We start from the raw sequence: 18,806 nt of genomic DNA on the forward strand, positions 1-18,806 counted from the left end.
AGGAGACCCAGGCAAGGACAGAGAATTTGCACCAAAGCATCTGAATAGTACCCACATGACATCTTGTAGGGGTTCAGGAGAAGAGTCCATGTTGCTTTGAGTGGAGGAGGTGGGCAGGAATCAACCCACCTCCCTGAAGCTTCTTCTGGTATCTGCATGTTTTGGGGATTTTTGCGCACTGTTTGCTGTTCAACAAGCCATTCAAATGGTTCAGTTTTATAAACCTGTCAGGTATGTCAGCTAAGTGTGAAATCTATCCAAACTGTTCAGGCTTTGCTGTTTCAACCCCCCCTACACCCTGAGCATCTGTGCAGGCGAACCTGCAGAAACTACACAGCACTCATATGGGTCAATGAGATGACCTTGAAGCTGTGAATTCCCAGCTACACCTCACAGCAGGGGTGCAAATCGCAGAGAAATTTGGGCATTTTTCTGAAGGGTGGGAACCTTTGATGGCAGGGCAGAAATTTGCCCATCTATAAATGGATCCAGCCTCTGTCGCCAAGCTTCAAAGCAGTCGGATCCAGACTGTGTTTTCTTGTTGCACTGCCCCAGGTCTCCCTTATCAGTGCAGCAGACTGACACTGTGCACTCCTCTGCAGCCTGCCCGAAGCCACTGTGACCTGCAGCTGTGAGCACCCTGCCTTGAGGATTTGCAGCTAACCCATCCCTGGAGAGCCCAGTGGGCATGTGTTTTAGGCTTCGCATGCTTACCCCATTCTCCTTACTTAAAGTGACATGCTGGTGGTGAGAAGCTGCTGTGGGTCTGTTTGTGTTGCCAGGACCAGGGTGGTCTCTGCCTTTGGTCATGCAGGGAGAAAAGGCTGTCAGATGAAATTGTTATGCAATCCATAGCGTTATGTCCCAACTGTTCCTATTCACGAAGAAAGCATTGGGATGCCTGACCTAAAGGAATGACATAGCAGTAATACCTCCTGCATACTGCTAAGGTTCAGCATTGAGGCATGTGATCCTACACCTGTCAGATTAAATAAGATTTCCAGAAGTAAGCTGTTTGGAGATGAAGCCAGTTCTTTTATGTGCTGCGTAGGCAGGATGCCAAGGCCGAGGCTGGGTAGGATTTTTAGCATACCTAGATCACACACTGAGCATGCTTTTTTACCAAGCACATAGATGTATCCACCCTTTCAGTCACTATCGCGTTAATCTTTTATGGTCTCTGGTCTCTCTGTGGTCTCATGTTGGAGTAATGTGACTCCCCTGATGAACGTGAGAGGAGGCAGGGATGGCATGTCCAGCAGCCCCATTGGGCTCCAGGACTCAGCAGGGAGATGCCTCTAATTGAAGAGAGGCAATGGTGCCCTGTCAGACCTGTGTCAGTCTTCACAAGGTGCAAATGTATGGGATGTTTAAGGCTGGTCAAAAAGCAAGTGGAACCCAGCCCCTTATACCCTCTTCAGAAAGAAAGGGAAACTTAGCCAGAATGGTGCTTTGTGAACTGGTGTATCATCTCATTAACATCACCAGTTTGGAAGGAAACTGGCAGCTGGAAGGTGGCAAGTCTCAGGCTCTCAATTGCATCCCACTCTGCCTGTAGGGAAGTTTCTCTCCCTCTTTCTTTTCGGTATAAAACAAGGCAGTCTTTCCCTTCCTGGATGTAGAAGTTAGGACTCAAACACGCCAGCATCTGCAACTTAACATCAGCAGATACCCAAGCATCAGACAATGTGAGTATCCTTAGCTCATGAACAACATTAGACAAAAGCTTTAAGAAAGGGTCTTGAACTAATAACTTTATCTTGCAAATGACAAGAAGCGCTTTTCAGCAGCAGAGGAGCCCTGTACAGTACAGCTGCTAAGCACAGCCCTGCTACACCAGGAGATCCAGCATGGTGCCAACAGGTCAGCACCAAAAGGCTCAGTGTCAGCAGGCAAGCTGCCATGCTCACAAGCAAAGGGAAGGCAGCCTCAGTAAAAACATTTTGATGTGAGGCACTGAGACTCTGAAATAATTGGCTAATCCAGCCAGACTGTAAGGATTAAAACACAAAGCCCAGCTCTATGTATTAATTCCTTCATTTGGGTCTTTTATACCATTGCTTTGAAAATAACAAGCAAAAACCTGGATACGGTTCAAGTACCAGAATTAGCGCCAGTGTCGTCCCTACAGGTCCTGGCCATTGCTCTGTGCTGACCAACCAGACTAGTTTGTTCCCTTTACATGGCAGAAAATTCAATTTCTTCTTCCCACTTAATATGCTGTGTCCTGGGGAAGTTTAAGTTTCTTGAAGTGGAAGTGTCTGTCATATATGCAATTAAACTGGATAAAGAGGGAAAATAAATTCTGCTGAAATCACAGTCTTAGTGATTCTGATCTAAGTTCTCACCAAGTGAAAAGTAACACATAGAGATCCTCACCAGGCACTTGCTTAGGGGGAAACCAGCATAAGGAATCATAGCTTGGATGCCTTGACTTAAAAACTTTGTGATTTATTTTTCATTTCTTAATGCAAGAGTTACAAATTCCTTAATGGTTGTCATAACGTTATGATCCTCGCCTGCTTTGTAGGTCAAGATCAGCCTTGTATAGGTGTTTCATTGCATCATTCAGCATCTTGCTGCAATCAGAGTTGTTTCCCCAAGCTTTACAACATCGTGTTTGGCAGTGTGAAGAGATATTTAAAGAGTGTATGGGGTATGAGGGTAAAAAAGAGACACTTTTCTTTGGAACTGTGGAACTGTGATTAAATTAAGCCCATACCGACCAAATCCTGTTTTTCTCATTTTCAGCAGCAAACAGTGAAAGGATGTACATTGAATGATTTAAACCAAGGCCAATTAGTGTCAACATGAGGGTAGGGAGAGTTAATGAACTGGTTTTCTACAAATAGTCTACTCAGCCTAACAAGAACTCCTTGTTGTATATTTTTATGAATGAATACTTAGATCAAAGTCTGATTAACATTGTTTAACCAAAATATATGAAGAAAAATACAGAAAAAAATAATTGAGTAAAAGTAGCTTCTTTCAGAATTTTGAAGGTTTTCTAGAGAAGATAGTTCCAGATTTTGTTCTATACAACATTATCTAGAAAATCCCACCTTACTTTTAGGAAGAAAAATAAATTGCTAGATGAAGACATGGAATTTTCTGTCTAGCTCAGGCTAGAACAAGGTCAATGCTAGCAAGCTATACACATGAAGTTAGCTGTAGTAGACACCAGGTAATGAAGTTCAGCTGCCTGTCATTTATGACTGTTATTAAGGATTATCCAGAATAATGGATAAATCTGTCTATTTCATTATTTATACTAACGATGTGCTCTGTACAGTCTTTTGAGTGCTTTCCAGAAATAATTGATGCTGCAGAGAAGGTTGCCACAGGACTCAGTTGGTCCTGACCTCTTACCCATTTTCAGGGTTATTGTAAAAACTTGGAAGTTTTGGAAGAAATGCTGATGTGGAATTAATAAAGGGTGGGAATCTGGCATTCATAGGACATTTGTTTGATTCACTGTTGCATCTCACAGGAAAGATACTCAACTCCAATGACCCTGTCACCTCTCAGCAGCCATTTAAGAGCCTGACACTCTTGATCAAATTGTAAATGCATAGGGAATTGTGGCTTTATTCCTGTCAGTGACAGGAGGGAAGCAGCATCTGTGGGTCTCAGCCCATGTTCAGTTTCAGTTCAGACTTGGGAGGAAAGAAGGAAAGTCAACTAAACCTTTTCATATTTCAAGGACTCATTATGGTGGTGGCCCACTCAAAAATGCACATGGCTTGTGTTAGACCTGAAACACCGTTTCCAGTGACCCAGTAGCATTCAGTGAAAGGCAGATATTGCAGGTAAATTCTGGGTTGCATCAAAATGGAGATGACTGCTCCATCAAAGTGGGAATTTCTCCATGGGATATCAGAGGAACCACGGTTTCTCATAAAATAATTTTATTTTACCATCTCAATGAGACATTTCTCCATTGTGTCCCCTTTCAAAAATGCTAATGAGGGAGTTTTTTCAAAAAGAAATTCCTTCCTGCATTCATCACTTTTCATTAAGAGCTGTTGTTCTGGGAGCAGTGCCATCCTTTTATTTGTTGTTTGAAATGCATGGTGATTTTAATTAAGTGGTCGTTGTCTGTGTGCATCGTGGTGATTGCATACAGTGACCGGGGAGCTATAATTATAAGCGTGCAGGGCAGCTGAAGTTTTTGGTGCAACCCTTTAGCAGATTGTTGTCTTCACCAGAGAGGATCTTTTCTCCTCTTGGACACCTTTGTCTTGCATAGTCTCAGGTATGGCAGTGGGCTTGTGGCAGTCATGAAATGTTCATATTCAGGAGCCCTGAGCAGGAGTTAATCCTATAGGACTCCCATGTGGATGAACTCCTCCTTTGGTGTCCTGGACATGGAGGATGACTACTACGGTTCTCTTACTTGAGCCCTGAATTGCAGGCAATGCGCATGTGGACACAGAGCTACTCTATTTGCTTTAGCAGGTCAGCACAGGAGAAACCCATCCTTTGACATTGTGCAAGGGTAGCCAAAGTGCTAGATGAAATGGAGAAAATGAATTTTGCAAGTGTCTTTTCCCCAACTCAGACAAGAGCTGCTATTATGCATGTAAGCAACAAAATCAGCAAGAAGGAGAGCTGCAGACCAGAAACGTTTGCTCCTTTACTGGGAGCACTTAAGTTGGTTACAGTGAGATGTATCTCTTTCTCTCTCTAAAACCACCCATTCTTGTACATAAGCACATAACCCTTCCGACACTCACTACTGGAGAAAAGGGATGCAAGGCTGCAACGAAAGCCAGTGCATTTCTGGCCTGAGGGCATTTTCTTTCTTCACCCTGAGGGTTCAGCTCTCTGCAAGTGATTCTGCCTTCTCCTTAGCAGGAGCCTGTTCAATATAACAGAAACAAAGCATTTCTGTAACTTTCAGGCTCTTCTACTTATTCCCTCACCAAGGTCTGCCTCTGGGAATTAAGTCTATTCTGTGTTCAAAACCAACATGTTGAGACATTTTTTGCATGTTGTAGCAATCTGTCTATTTAATGGGAATCAATCCTTGTGACAGCAATCTCCAGTTTAAACCAGTTGCACAAGAGAGGAGGTGAAAGGCATACCTGATCATTGACTGTTCACCTTGCCTCCAATCTCTACGTTGCTTCCTCCTGTGCATACAAGCATGGAAAGAGCAAACATGAGGAAGGGAGGTAAACCCAGCCCTTATTTTAGGTGGGTTTCACTTGCTCCCCTCAGGCATTTATCTGCTGCACCTGTGCAATTGAGAACTCCTGTTGTTCATTCCTAAATAACCCATCTGCTTGTTGCTTGGAGTGATGGAAATGGCCACAGCTTTGTCATAAGATATGTGGGTATATAGAACATACACGGAAAGCATTGCAGCAGCATCCTGTACTTCTGCTGTCCCTGCATCCCACCTAAACGTTACAACATACAGTTTGCTTTGTTCAGGTATGGAGACAGTGCAGTCAGGTGAGCCACCAGCGTCCTAGGCACTGAGGACATTTGAAACCATGTATCTGTTCTTTAGGTAATAAGCCTCCTGCACAGGGAGACTGTAAGGAAAAAGGGTGGCAGTTTGTTAGATGCTAGCTAGGAGCACAGAGTGCAGTTTCCTTAAGTTCAGAAGTTGGATTCCAGTATACGCATGCAGGGAAATTGTCCCTGGCTCATGTTTTAAGTGAAACAAACCTTAGCCAGGTGGCCACAGGTTTCAGGGGACTGGGGCAGAGGAGGGTCTTGCAGGGGAATACCTGAGGGAGCAATGCCAATAGCTTACATATATGTGTTGTTGATGGTGTAACTGCAGAGAAAAATGGATCTCAGAAACGGACAAGTACACACTCTGGTTCTGCTGGGTGCAGGGTAGGAGAGGAGCTGCAGCAGGAGTCATTTCCCATAATCTGAAACAGCACATATTTCCCAGTGCTTGAAACAGGACACCAGACAGTCCTTCAGCTTGCAACTGCAGAGGCTGTATGGCTACCCATAACAACAAGATTTTCACCAAGCACAGTCATGCCAGTGCATATGGTGATCTAGTTTGATACACTCGGCAGGACGATGGGCTCCACCTTCTTGTACTGGCAGCAAGTAATGAAAGTGGGCATTGATGATGCAAAAGGAGCAGGCATCCTGCCACCAACCTTCAAGGCATGTTTATTCTGCCGTAACAGTGTCTCTGCTTCAGTTCTGCGTCCTGCCTCTTCTGGTGCTGTGATTTCTTTTGTATGTTGTTTTCAACAGCAGAAAACATTTAGAATTGCATTTTGCAAAGTGCTGCCAGTACGGGGCTGCATCGTTGCAAGTGGTAGGGATGGTTGCTGTCAGGAGAGTTTCCCGCTATGCAAACACAACAGAAAAAGAAAAGAATTGACCAGATGGGAATGAAAAGGGCGGGGGGGGGGGTTGAAGAGAAGGGAGGAGAAGGGGAGAAAATTAGCCTCCTGTCTTTCCTAATATTTTATTTCCTGTGAACCTTTACTGTTGAACTGCAAAAGAGGAAACAAATTTACAGATTTGATTTCACTGCTGAGAGATGTGAAGTCACCACAGGGAAGATGGTCATTTAAACTACCACCCTGGTGAAAGTTTCAGTTTCCATGAGGAGTGATTTCTGGGGATTATGCTAACTGCAGTTTGAAATTATTAGCTGAACCCAGATGCTCCTTTTCCCCCAGTGTTCTGGATGTCCCTGAACTGGCAACAGAAAAATGAGGTGTCAGCAGCTCTTTTGCTTATTTGTTTCCTTACTTGCTGCCCTAAAAATCTGTGAGCTTTAAATAAGGAAGGAATAATATCTGCCAACTGTGCAGAGTGCAGAAAATAATGTCTTGCTGAAGAAAATCGCATGATTCTTTGAAGACAATTCTTTGTAACTGTTTTCCTTGCTTTGAAGCATACTGTAATTTTCCTCCACCTGTGCCATTTTTGGGTGCATTTGTTTTGCATTGGCATGACAGGCAGGAGCTCACCGTCTTCCACCCACTCATCTGTGGCAGGTTGGACACTTGCTGGGGGTGCAGGATGAAGTCAACGGGAAACCTCTTTATGGAAACTACCAGTGGTAGCTCCTCCAATGTTGTGCTGCCTGTCTCCTTGAGGGCCACAATATCCCAGTCAGGTTTTTTGTTGAGTTGAGGATAATTTTGGTTTTCCTACCATGTTCTTCTGGATACCTGTACCATAAGCCTTAGTCTGCCATCAGATTTGGTCATGTGTTTTCCCAGTGAGGTCAAACAAATAGTGTGTAGTTTCGGTGCTGCTCCATGGAGTGCTTTCTGCACATGTCTGAGCTGGTTTTAAACCAAAGAAATCAGGTGCTTCTGCCAGTTCAAGGGGAGCAGGGGGCTTTAGCAAGGCTTTACACAGCTTTAGAGGTGCAGGTTTTTCCACAGACAGTTATGACTCTGAAAGCTGAATAATCTCAGTATCGCCTCCCACGCTGTGCAGGCAGATTTCTAAACAGGAACAAAAATGATTTTGTAATGGAAAATTGAAGTACTCTGTGACTGCAGTGTCACAGAGTAGCATTTTAGTATAACTTGTTTTCTTCAAGATTTTATGGGTGTGGGGTTTTTTGTTGGTGGTGGTTTGTGGTTGTTTTGGTTTTTTTGACTGGAATAGTTTGACAAGTCTGATACTAAAGTGTGGGTTATTTTGATCAAATGTAACACATGATTCAGACAAAAATCATGCACCCCTTCTCTGATGAATGAAAAATCAGCAGTGTTAGGATGAGCATGAGAGAAGGACAAGCATACAAAAACTTAGCAAACACCCTTAAAACCATCTGTGTTTCAGGGGCTTCCTGAACCAGATGTAATTTCAGTTTGTGCAGTTACCCTTATAGTATTCCTTCTCTCTGACTGTCTGTCCACAGGCTTCCCTGGGACCCCCATCACCTTCTAGCACCCACCGCATGCTGAGGCAGAGATTCCCACAGCAGACTGTTGCCTTGGCTTCAAAGCTGCCACATCCAGTTTCCCTTGATGCCCTTTTTTTTTCTTACAGGGGAAGACAGAGTGAGCAGTAGGTGCCCACTGGCTGTCTCCATGCCCCCACTCATGATTTTACAGATCTCCATTTTGTCCTCCCAACACCTCTCTCTCTTCCAAGTGGATGGAGTCTTATTGAGTATTTGATGTATTTGTTTTTCAGCAATAGGAAAGTGGCACTGGCCACCTTTATTGCCAAGAAGCAATTGCTTCCTTTCAAAAATCAAGCTTCTTGGAAAATGAAATAAATTTATTTTTCCATGTTGCAAATCCACATGTGAATGCCTGAGTACAAATCTCATTTTTCATTGAACAGATTTCAGAGTGTGAGTAACCTTCCATTTGACCTATGTTCTTTTCCCATCATTTGGGTCTGTGAGTAAAAAAATCAAGTACTTTCACTTTCCCATTTGCCTAGTATTTTTGGTGAAGGGAGGGATGTAAGGTTTAAATCTTATTTTACTCATGAATATCCCAAATACTCAAAGTGTCCTGAGTGTACCTCCTAAATGGTACTCCTCTACCATTTTGGAAAGGTAACCATCCATGATGATTATCTGTATTCTTACAGAAGCAGCACACCTCAGATAGATACAAATCTTTTCTTTTAAACCTACCACATTCACATTAAAACTGGCTTCGGTCCCTGTTTTCTCTACCTTTTTGACAGGCATACTTGGAAAAAAGGTAGACAAATAGAGTAATGAGGAATATTTACTGGCTTCAAAGTAGAAAGTGCCTTAGCAAATGCTCAGGTGTAAGCACGTGCTTTACATGCCCATGTTTTCAGTAAAGTCCTAAATCAGGACCCTGCTTAAGTGGGGGCTGGTTTCATCTACTGAATGTCTACAATCCTTGACATGCTGATTTTTCTACATTCCACATTCTTCACATTTTTTCAGAACACACCCATATAAACCAGGAACACATATGGTCACAACCTTCCATGACTCGAAAAAAACTAAATTTAATGTGATTTAGTGACCTGAAGGTGAAAAGTCCTGATAGCTAATTACCAAGGCTGCAATTCACACAATCTTCAGACAAAAAACCTACCTTTGCTATTATACTCCTCAGCCATAGCTGTGCTGTGGTACAAAATCAGATGGTAGAGGCGTGCAGTCAGGCTGACTGAAAGCCAGTGAAATGGAAATGTGAACAATATTGCAATTTAACTCCACAGAAGCCCACTAGTTAGTAAGTAGTTTGAGTATTTTATTGCCTGCTGTGTTGCTGCCTACAGGGAAAATACTCTAAGTGCTTTCCCTTTCTCACAAAGAAAAGAAGTTTCCATCTATGTTTTATAAGGCTGTCTTGTCACATCCATTATACATCATGACACAACCAGCCAGAGGAGGTACTGTGGTAATCTCCATCATGTGTTTTAGTGAGAAGATTTTTGTAAAGGGTAGAATTCATATATATATAAAACCCCATATGTATGTATATACACACATATATGTAGGTCAGTTAACTGTGAAGATGTAGGTGTCTTATGCTGGCCTATGGAGTGTCAGATGTGGGGTGTTAATGCCTACATATATGAAATCCAAACATTCTATCATCTGGCCAGCTTGGCACAAACAGGGCAGAATTACCCTTGTTCCGAGAATATTAGGCCATTAACTGGAACAGCTTTATTCCAGTCCATGGCTTGACTAGCTATGTGAGGAAATAGCAAAGCACAAATCCTGGTCTCCAAAGTGTGCCATTAATATCACAGAATGAAGAAAATGGCAAGAGAGATCCCAACAGGGGTCTTTTAACCCCTCCAATATCCTGTTCCATTCAAAAATGCAAACGGGAAATGGGGATTGGAGGAGTGATAGGGGGATGATCCACAGACTATCAATTTTACATAAGGGAGGATTTTTAAAGATGCATGCATAAATTTTGTATGCTTGTGTATGCAGAAATGCAAACTATCTTCTGCATGCACACAGCAGTGAGATGTCAAGTTTTCAGCTGAAGACAGGCACCATTTGCGACATTTTAGTTACCCAAAAAGCCAGTTTTGCTATTCTGAAACAACTTCAGCACAATATTTTTGTTCAGCAGTAATATCCTTACATACGTCAGACAGTGGGGAGTGTGTGTGTGTAGATGTAGATAAACATAAACAGTCAGCATGTAAGAGTGTACAGTGTATCACAGAACTGCTTGACATATGCATCATTTGACTATTTTGCCTCTTCTGGGTTCATTACTCCAGCCCTCCCATCACTGTTCTGATGTCTCACTCTTCAGCAGAAGTGGTCCAGACAGTTATATAGATCCATGTTTTGCTTTGTTTTGAGTGAGTCTGGCATGAAAAAAAAAAAAAGTTTCCTGATCTTCCTTGTAAATTTAATGCCTTCACTCAAAATGCCCTGGTTTGAGGTCCCATATAAACACAATTAATTTCTGCATAGGCATCACCTTATCGCATGCCCCTTGAGGGTGAGGCATGAACGTTTGAAATCCCTGGACAGCAGAGAATTCCCAGAGCATCAGTAGGACACCTAGAAATGAGACAGAAAAATTACTTAGGGGACTTAAGGAATCCCCAAATGTCTTCAAGCCCAACCTTACAGCTACTGAAATAAATAAATAAATAACAAAAACATGCTTTCACAGGTGTGGAATAAAAACTGTTGTTCCCCCAAAAAACTGAGGCTGGTACGCTTATTTGACTGCCCCCGTTTACTACTCAGTATTTCTGTCTTGGCTGCAAAATCTAAAACGAGAAAAGACCTCCGGGAGAGGGAACCTGATCTGGGCTAGGGGTGGGTGAGGGGAAACACTCCCCACAAGGTGCAGAAGACTGACAGAAGGCAAACAGTTGTAAGAAGAAGGTGATGCAAGGGAGAAAAGCAGGTCATTCTCCTCCTGCAACACCTGCTGAAGGGAGCAGCCTGGGCACCGACGCGTGGCGGTGTTCATGAACATGACCATGCAGACTCTCAGCTGTAGAAATGACCATGCTGTCCTTGGTGCCTCTTGGTCAGCCCAGCTCCTGGGAGCCAGTAAGGGCCAGCTGCTAGTGTGTGCTGGTGGCTTGAATTTTAAACAAAGCCAGCTGGGGGTTATCCATCCCATTCACTTTGCAGGTAAATCCCGTGCAATCTGGCTGAAACACCTTTTCCCCATTGAGCTCAGGGAAAGCCTTACCACCAGCCTTGCTGGGGAAAAAGACGGTCTGCAACCCAGCTCCCTTCCTCCGTGATGCCACCCACTGCTTCTGGGTCTCCTTACTGTCACACAATTGCACCAAGCAATCCATGGTTTTGGCCCAGCGTCTCAAATGCAAAAGCACATCTTTGTCCCTTTAACTTCTCTCTCAGCTGTTATGCCTGTTTTCTCCCCTCCTCTGGGACTGTGCACTCTGTTGCTGCTCCGGCTGCCGGGAACAAGCGAGGAGAATTTCTCCTGCTGGCGAGCGACTGGCTAGTCTGGGGCTGGCGTCTTCCCAGGACGCTGCTGTTTGCATACCAGCAGGCAGAAGAGCAGGTGAAATGGGACTGGTGACATCTGTACAGATGCGTTTGACTGCTTACATGCTCTTACGAATCCGCTACCCTTAAAGCCTCCGTTTCTCTGACGAGATCTCTCTCTCTCTCTCTCAAATTATTTTTCCAAGGAGAAAAGGAAAAGGCAGACAGAAATAGAAGGCAAGAGACAACAGCTTGAGGACCAGATACTTCAGCTGCAGCATTTCAAGGTAAGGGACTGATGCCAAAAATTATGGATTGACTAAAATCTGTTCATTATTAGACATGCAGATCACACGTCTGAAAGCTGGGAAGAGGCCACTCCGACATGAAGCAGGTTTCATTGCCGGAGCCTATCTCTTGCAGTGATCGTGTCCTGCCTGCTTTTCATTCTGTGTGTTTCATACACAGGACCGTGTTGCAGAAACAGCTTAGGAGCACGGAGCCGGGAGGGTGTGAGTGCAGGCAGCATGGCAGTGCTGTTATTATTAAACACTGTTATTTATTATACATAATGATAAGACACCAATCACTGTGGATTGGGTGTGAACTGCATGGCTTCAGTGAGCACTTTCTGCCTGCAGAGCTGCGTTGGATTTTTCTGGTGCCTGTCATTAGGTTTTATGTGTGTGTGTGTTGCAGAAGGGGTGTTTGTTAGCATGCATGTGTGTGTGTAAAGCTTTAATTGTAGAGTGAAGTTATTATATGTAGCATAATAAAATGGGCATATATGCATATGCAGTGAGGGTGTTGATGTATATGTGCGTGTCTACATGGAGAGGCGCCTCGATACTTAACAGGGTGCCGAGCAGCCCCAGTCCCTGTTGGACTCCATCACAGCTGCAGATATCATCATTTGAAAGCCATCCTGGTTATTTCTATCATTTATCCTTCCTGTCAGTAGCAGTTTGTCTTTACATTTGCACATAGCAAAGCGAAGAACAAAAATGTACATGTGATCTTTGTGAAACCAGTGCACATTCATGGGTCACATCTCGTTAGATTTGTTCAGGAGGGGAGCCTGAGGAATTTCAGTGATCAAAATATCTAAGATGATCAGAACTGGACAGTTTATCCTTGCAGCAAGTGAGCTGGGCTGTGTTTTTAAAAATAAGGTATTTAGGTTGTTTGTGCAATAGTATGTGTGTGTGTGAACAGTGAGCTGGTGTGGGGAGATGGTGCGCAAAATATGTCCTCTGCCCACACATGCACTTGAAGACCAGACTTCAAGTTATACTACAGACAGGATCCTTCCTCTGCCTCTCCAAGCCCCTGCCATCATGTTCTGTAAACCATTCCTCATTTTCTGGTAAACATGATGCAGTTAAGCCCAAGTAATTGATTGCAGCCTACACAAATGCTCCATCAGTTTCACCATAAATCTGTGGATGTCACACATAGTCTTTGGTGTTATCAGTAAATGATGTGATTGCATTTCTGTGGGGCAATGGGAGTTGCCATTTTGTTCAGACTGCCATTGACTACAGGCAAGGGAGAATTTCTTCTGATGACAGCAAGTTGATGCAGCAGGGCAGTAAGATGCTTTTCCAGTGCCTCCATGATGCTTGCTTTTTTTCTTTTTGCTGCAAAACTGAGGACTTCCTTTGTCATGTTAACTGTTTCCAAGCTAACTGAATTATGCTGTTTCATGAAATTCTTTAAGCAGAGCCTTTTGGAAAGCCAGTTCTGGAAATTCTCTACTTCATCTGATTTATTTTGATATAGCTGTTGCAAAACTGAATTTATTACCATCCACAGGGAAAAGTAAAACCTTTCAAGGTGGTACAGTGGGGTCAGCCCCTTGACTGGTGTAAGCTGGCACTGACTTCAGCCCTGCTGTGCTGATTGCCAGTAGCAGAGATTCAGTCTTGCTGCACGGATTTCTTGAGTGACACACATGAAAATTAACTATTTCCCTTTATTATTTAGCTCACAGACTGGAGCAAGAGCAGTAATCATACAGGAAGCTAAGGGGAGATCAGGGCACAGAAATTTAAAATGGCAGCGTTCTCAGCTAAAAGCACAGCCAGTCTGTAATGCTGGATGTGAGGATGAGTATGAAGGTATGATAGGAGCTTCTCTACCTCACCATTCAGTGACATCACTTGTCATCAGATGAAAAGCGTGTTGATTTTACTGGAGCAGTCATGGTGACTGCTGCTCCAGGAGCTGCCTGTACTACCTCACTGTACCACCAAACAACTCTCTGCTGGGATACCTGGATGAGGTAATAGCAGAGGTCCACCTGGGATTGCAGAGTTTATCCTCATTGCTACTAGGCCCGCCCCAAATAGAGGAAGGCCCCAGGCTCCAAAGGAAAAAGTAAAAAAACCAAAAAAATAGAGGCACTGACTGGTGGTAGTATTTGCCTTTCTCTGTGGAGACAGGCCAAGCAAAGTGCATTTCCTTTTCATGCTTTGTTCAGTGTTCTTTTTGCTTAGTGGGGTGCTGACCAAAATGGTATTTGGCCTTCCAGGGTGCTATGGTCATTTGAAAACTGTGTATCCTCCCCTCACCTTCCCAGGGCTCTCCCTCACCTTATCCTTGATGCCCTGAGCCTCTGCAAGGCAGGGGCTCCAAGTCTGCAATGAATATAGTCCCCCAGTCTGATATGTCTGCTCAGTCTAGCTTACACAGCCCAGAATAAGTGCATCCATTTTCCTTTGGAAGTGCTAGATAGAACATGGTTCATTTCGTGAAATATGTGGTTTTCAACACATTTCTGTGCAAGGCATAAATTGAGGTCAAAAACACCAGTCATGCCTAGGAAGCCCATGTATTTACTCAAAATGCTGTGAGGTTGTTGATGTCAGTGTGGAGTGTAAGGATTTCATACCAGTGTTCATTAAAATCTGCTGTGGAGAAACCTTTGAAAACAATATCTCGGTTAATCCTGTGTATGCAGTATCTGGGTTGATCCCACAAGCATAACAGCTTGAGTTCACCCAAAGACATTCATGCCAGGATTCAATGGGTTTGCTTCATTTTTGTGCAATGCCAGAGTAATTTTCTTTTTAGAATACACTGTGTAAAATACCATGTTTGGTTACCTAATAAAGGTTCTAGAAGCTACAGGGGTTCTGTTAATTTCAGACAATTTTATTCACATAGGAAAAATATCTAATAGAAATAGTTTATTGCAAATGTTTATGCTGGATTACCTACAGTTTTCAAGTTGCTGATGCCAGTTAGACCCCTGGCAAAATGACTTATCTCTACTACCAGTTCATTCATTTTTTCCCTTGTAACTTACCTGGATGAAATTAAGGGAACGGTGGCCGCTGCCCCATTGTTCTAGGCAGAACAACCCAGCTGGAGTTAGTAAATGTCAGCGCTGAATGTGGACAAGGATTTGGCAACACATTTTGCAAAGGCTTCTGAGAATGAGGCCAATGGCTTTATGGCTGAGGACACCAGGACGTGGCTCAGCTATTAATGGTCTGTGTAAGTTTCTGAGTTAATCAAGTGAAACCCTCCAGGTGTGAAAGTCTGGAGTAGGAGAGAGTTTAGAGTAGTGTAGGCTCTAAAAACTTAATTCCGTTGTTGCTGACAGTGAAAGCCTTATCACCTCTTAGAATCATCGAACCATAGAATGGTTTGGGTTGTAGGGGACCTTAAAGATCATCTAGTTCCAACCCCCCTGCCATGGGCAGGGACACCTTCTGCTAGACCAGGTTGCTTAAAGCCCCATCCAATCTGGCCTTGACCCTTCTGTGAATCACTGGAAAGTAGGGATGTTGGTGGGCACAGAGCATGCACGTGGACCTTCAGGGCCGTTGGGGCACCCAGTTGAAGGCAGGAGGTGTATTTGTCTACATTACAATCAGATGCTCTACTGGAAAGGGCCATGGTGTGGGAAAAGGTATAAAGGTGCTTTGAAGCCCCATGTTTTGAGACTGAACTTGCTGGTTTGCTCTAATAAGGCAATTTACAACAGCTCCCCTTACCTCCCACCTACTTTAATGCTTAATATCAAAATAATCCTTCTTTCATATAACACAAGATGTGTTGTGTTTTTTACCAGTAGGTAGAGTTTAAACTTCACGCTTTGGGAGTTCTTTGGCCATATGCCTACAAATGGGGCTTGCCACATCTGTGGGAACTGGAGGTGTCACCAGCTTCTATAGTGCGAAACCAGACAAGTGGGCAAAATTCACCTTACACAAATACACTGTCTGCAGTATCCATCAACATCATGTGGTTTCTTGAGGAAGACAATAATTGATTTTGGTTGATTAGTTGCACCAGAGATACAACCTACAAACAACAGCTGCTTTTAAGAACTTGTTTAGCTAGCAGCAATTGGGCGGGCCTGTTTTAATGGAGATGTTTACTATTTCAAATAAACTCTGGGGTAGAAGTGTTTCTTCCAAGATCAGGCCTCCTCTGTAGTTGAACAGAATTTCTAGAATTGTTTACTGTAGCTCTGTTTGGTGGCTGCTGGTAATAAAATAAACAGCACAAAACCTCCTAATTGAAGGAAAAATTACTTCTCTGCTGTTACTTTAACTATTACAATAAATCCATTTACCACAATTAATTTATTTCTGGAGTGGTATAAATATTAGGGACCTATTTCTGTTAACGTCTGCTTCTTAAAGACTGCAGTTCTCGAACACTTAATCTAGAACATAATTACATCTTTACTCTGAAAGAAAGGAAAGTAAAGCCTTTTAATGTTACAGAGATTTTGTTAGGGTATAGTTTTAGCTGAAACTATCTTATCTATAAATAATTTTTAACTTTATTATTCCACAGTTATATTGGTATCCTCAATTTATTCTAGTCTTACAATAGCTGCTGTGAGAGAACATAAATAGATATATCTATCTATGTGTCTATCCATATATAGATATATGTATATGCAACAGTGTGAAAAAACAGAGATAACTTTTGCAAATGAAGGAATCTTGTTATTCTTTTACGTTGAATCCCTTTATGATTTTCAAGTAAATTAACCCTTATACCGAATGGCAACTCAGTCAAGCACACAATGTTTGATGTCATGGACAGTCTCCATTCTCTACAGAATCAGTGCAATAGCCCCCCAAACCTCTTCTTATTAATAGTTGAGCACTTTTGCTGGTATGTGATGTCTGCTATGATAGTCCCAGGCTGACCCTCTGTTTTTAATGCACTGAAGCTCACCGCACCTCTGTGAGGCTGGAAGGTCCTGTCATCTCCATTTCCCAAACACAGTTCTGGGGTGTGGAGAGGTTAAGAACTAATTTGGAGAGAAATTTCCATGTCTAGAGCATAGGGGACCCCTGTTTATCCCTTTCTGTGCATTAGTATCTTCAGGCTGATGCCCACCTTTCCCTGGAAACCTCACCTCCGACCAGGATTTAAGCTGAGAATTGAGAGGCTCTCTGCCTCTCTGCTAACCTGTTTTACGACGCAGAAGAGAAAACCAGATTTGTTGGGCCAGAAAGGGAAAGGGAGAGGGAACAGGACTTCACAGGCTAAGGATTTAGAGCACTTGCTATTTCTGAACTGCTTACACCACACGAAACCTTCAGATATCCTTGCTGGGAAGTAGTGATTGGAGAAGAGGGATTTCAAAAATCCTTATATGTTTTCTTTTCAAGTAATCAGAAAACATAATATCCATCCCTAAGTAAAATCTTTTAGCCACAACAGAATAGCTTCTCCAGGCCAGCTACACAAATTGACCACCCCAAAGAGATGAAAGCTTTAGTCCTTTAACTCATGTTTCTTATCTGCTTGCATGTCATTGCCATGCAGCTGAATATACTGTAATTATTCTAGTATAATCCCTCTGTGAGAACACTTTTATTCAGGAAAAAGGTATTGTTGTGTGAGTTGTACTTTGAACTGGGACAGAGTTATCCTGGGATGACCATGTAAGTCTCTCAATACAGGCAGGAGTTCCTTGAAACCCATCAAAATTGACATTCACATTTTCACCAGTAACAAGGTCCTTCAAGCAGGTCAGTGCCACTCGGGCAGTTTTCATTTTAGCCAGACTGTGTCAAAGTAGCTCAAAGATCTTTACAGCTTGCTGCAATCCAAGTAGCTTCTAATGGACCAACATGTGCTCAAAAATGAATTCACATGACCTGAATCCAGCTTTTTAAAACTATAAGAACTTTTAAGACCAGAAGAGAAAGGAGTCTCTAAAAAATAGCTTTTCTTTTTGCCTCTTTTGACTGATGTGTGTATGTGTGAAGGAGTGATAAACTGAAGCTGAGGATAGACTAAATGTAGAGAGGTAATTATTCTTTCAGAAGATAATAGTAAAAGCAACTCTGGCTGTGTAGTAATGAAGGTAACTTGCAAAGCCTATTTTTTTGGGGAGAGGGTTGCCAGTTTTCAAAATCGCAGATTGTTAACTATTCCAAAAAGAGGGGGTTTTTTTGGTTGTTGGGTGTTCGGGGTTTTTTTTCTCTTAAAACAATGCTTTACTTCCTTTGAAAACATGGAGTGAGTACTCATAGGGAAAACCAAAGCATACCTAAATTTCTGGCTCCAGGACGTAAAAGCATGATCGCACTCTTTTCGTGTGTGTATCTGTAAAAGAGGGTGTTACTCAATTTTTCAGCCCAACCACATGAAGCCCAGAAACTTTATCTAGCTTGAAGCAATTTCTTACTCCAGCTCCAAAATTCCCTGGGAAACAGAGATGTTCTCATGGAGTTATAAAGTAATTTATGTGTGAAGGGACCCTGGAGGTCTCCTCATGCCCCCACCAACAGGAGCAGGTTGTTCCCATGCCCATCCTTGTCCTGTTATGTTTGGACTCTTGCCCAGGAAGGAGATCCCATGGTCCCCCTGGGAAACCTGCTCACAGGTTGGGCCGCCATCCTGAGGACTACATATGCCCTTATTGCAGCATCCCCTTTTGCAAGCTGTGTCCCCAGACTCCTGGTGTGTGCCTGCTGGGACAGCCTGGTCCCCTCATCCCCCCCCTCATCCCTGCAGCAGCTGCTGGCAGTTGTTTATTATTTATTTTCATTATGGTGCTTAATCTCGTCACAAGCAAAATGCCAAATAATTGGACAGAGCCATCATCATCATCATCCTGCCATGAAGAAGTCTGAAATCTTAACTGGACTTCCTGAAGAGAGATATTGAAGAATAAACCCCAACTCTCCAGCTTAGGTACCAACAGAATTGCTTTCACCTGTGACTTCAAGCAGAACTTTATGGTAGCATGGAAGTATAGGTAATAGGTGTAGAAAAGAGACTATGAGTTGTCTTTCATCTTACTGTTGTTTTCTGTCTCAAAGTCATCTCAAGTCTTTAATGAATATTAAAAACCCTTACCTTGTATCAGGCCACGCCTATGATCCCCTTCAGTGAAACTAGTCTGTACAGACCAAGGTTCTGT

At 43.0% G+C, this 18,806-nt stretch overlaps 1 protein-coding gene across 9 annotated transcripts in view; it reads left to right on the forward strand.

Annotated features, from left to right (window-relative positions):
• Positions 1-18,806, forward strand: part of PALM2AKAP2 (PALM2 and AKAP2 fusion) — a 271,043-nt gene that overhangs the window by 34,508 nt on the left and 217,729 nt on the right. For all 9 annotated transcript variants that reach the window (XM_049796111.1, XM_049796113.1, XM_049796114.1 and 6 more), the window contains exon 2: positions 11,605-11,685. In XM_049796111.1, coding sequence (XP_049652068.1) covers positions 11,605-11,685 — 81 coding nt within the window. The remainder of the gene's footprint in view (positions 1-11,604; positions 11,686-18,806) is intronic.

This window comes from Accipiter gentilis, chromosome Z (genome assembly GCF_929443795.1).
Source record: "Accipiter gentilis chromosome Z, bAccGen1.1, whole genome shotgun sequence".
NCBI lineage: Eukaryota > Metazoa > Chordata > Aves > Accipitriformes > Accipitridae > Astur > Astur gentilis.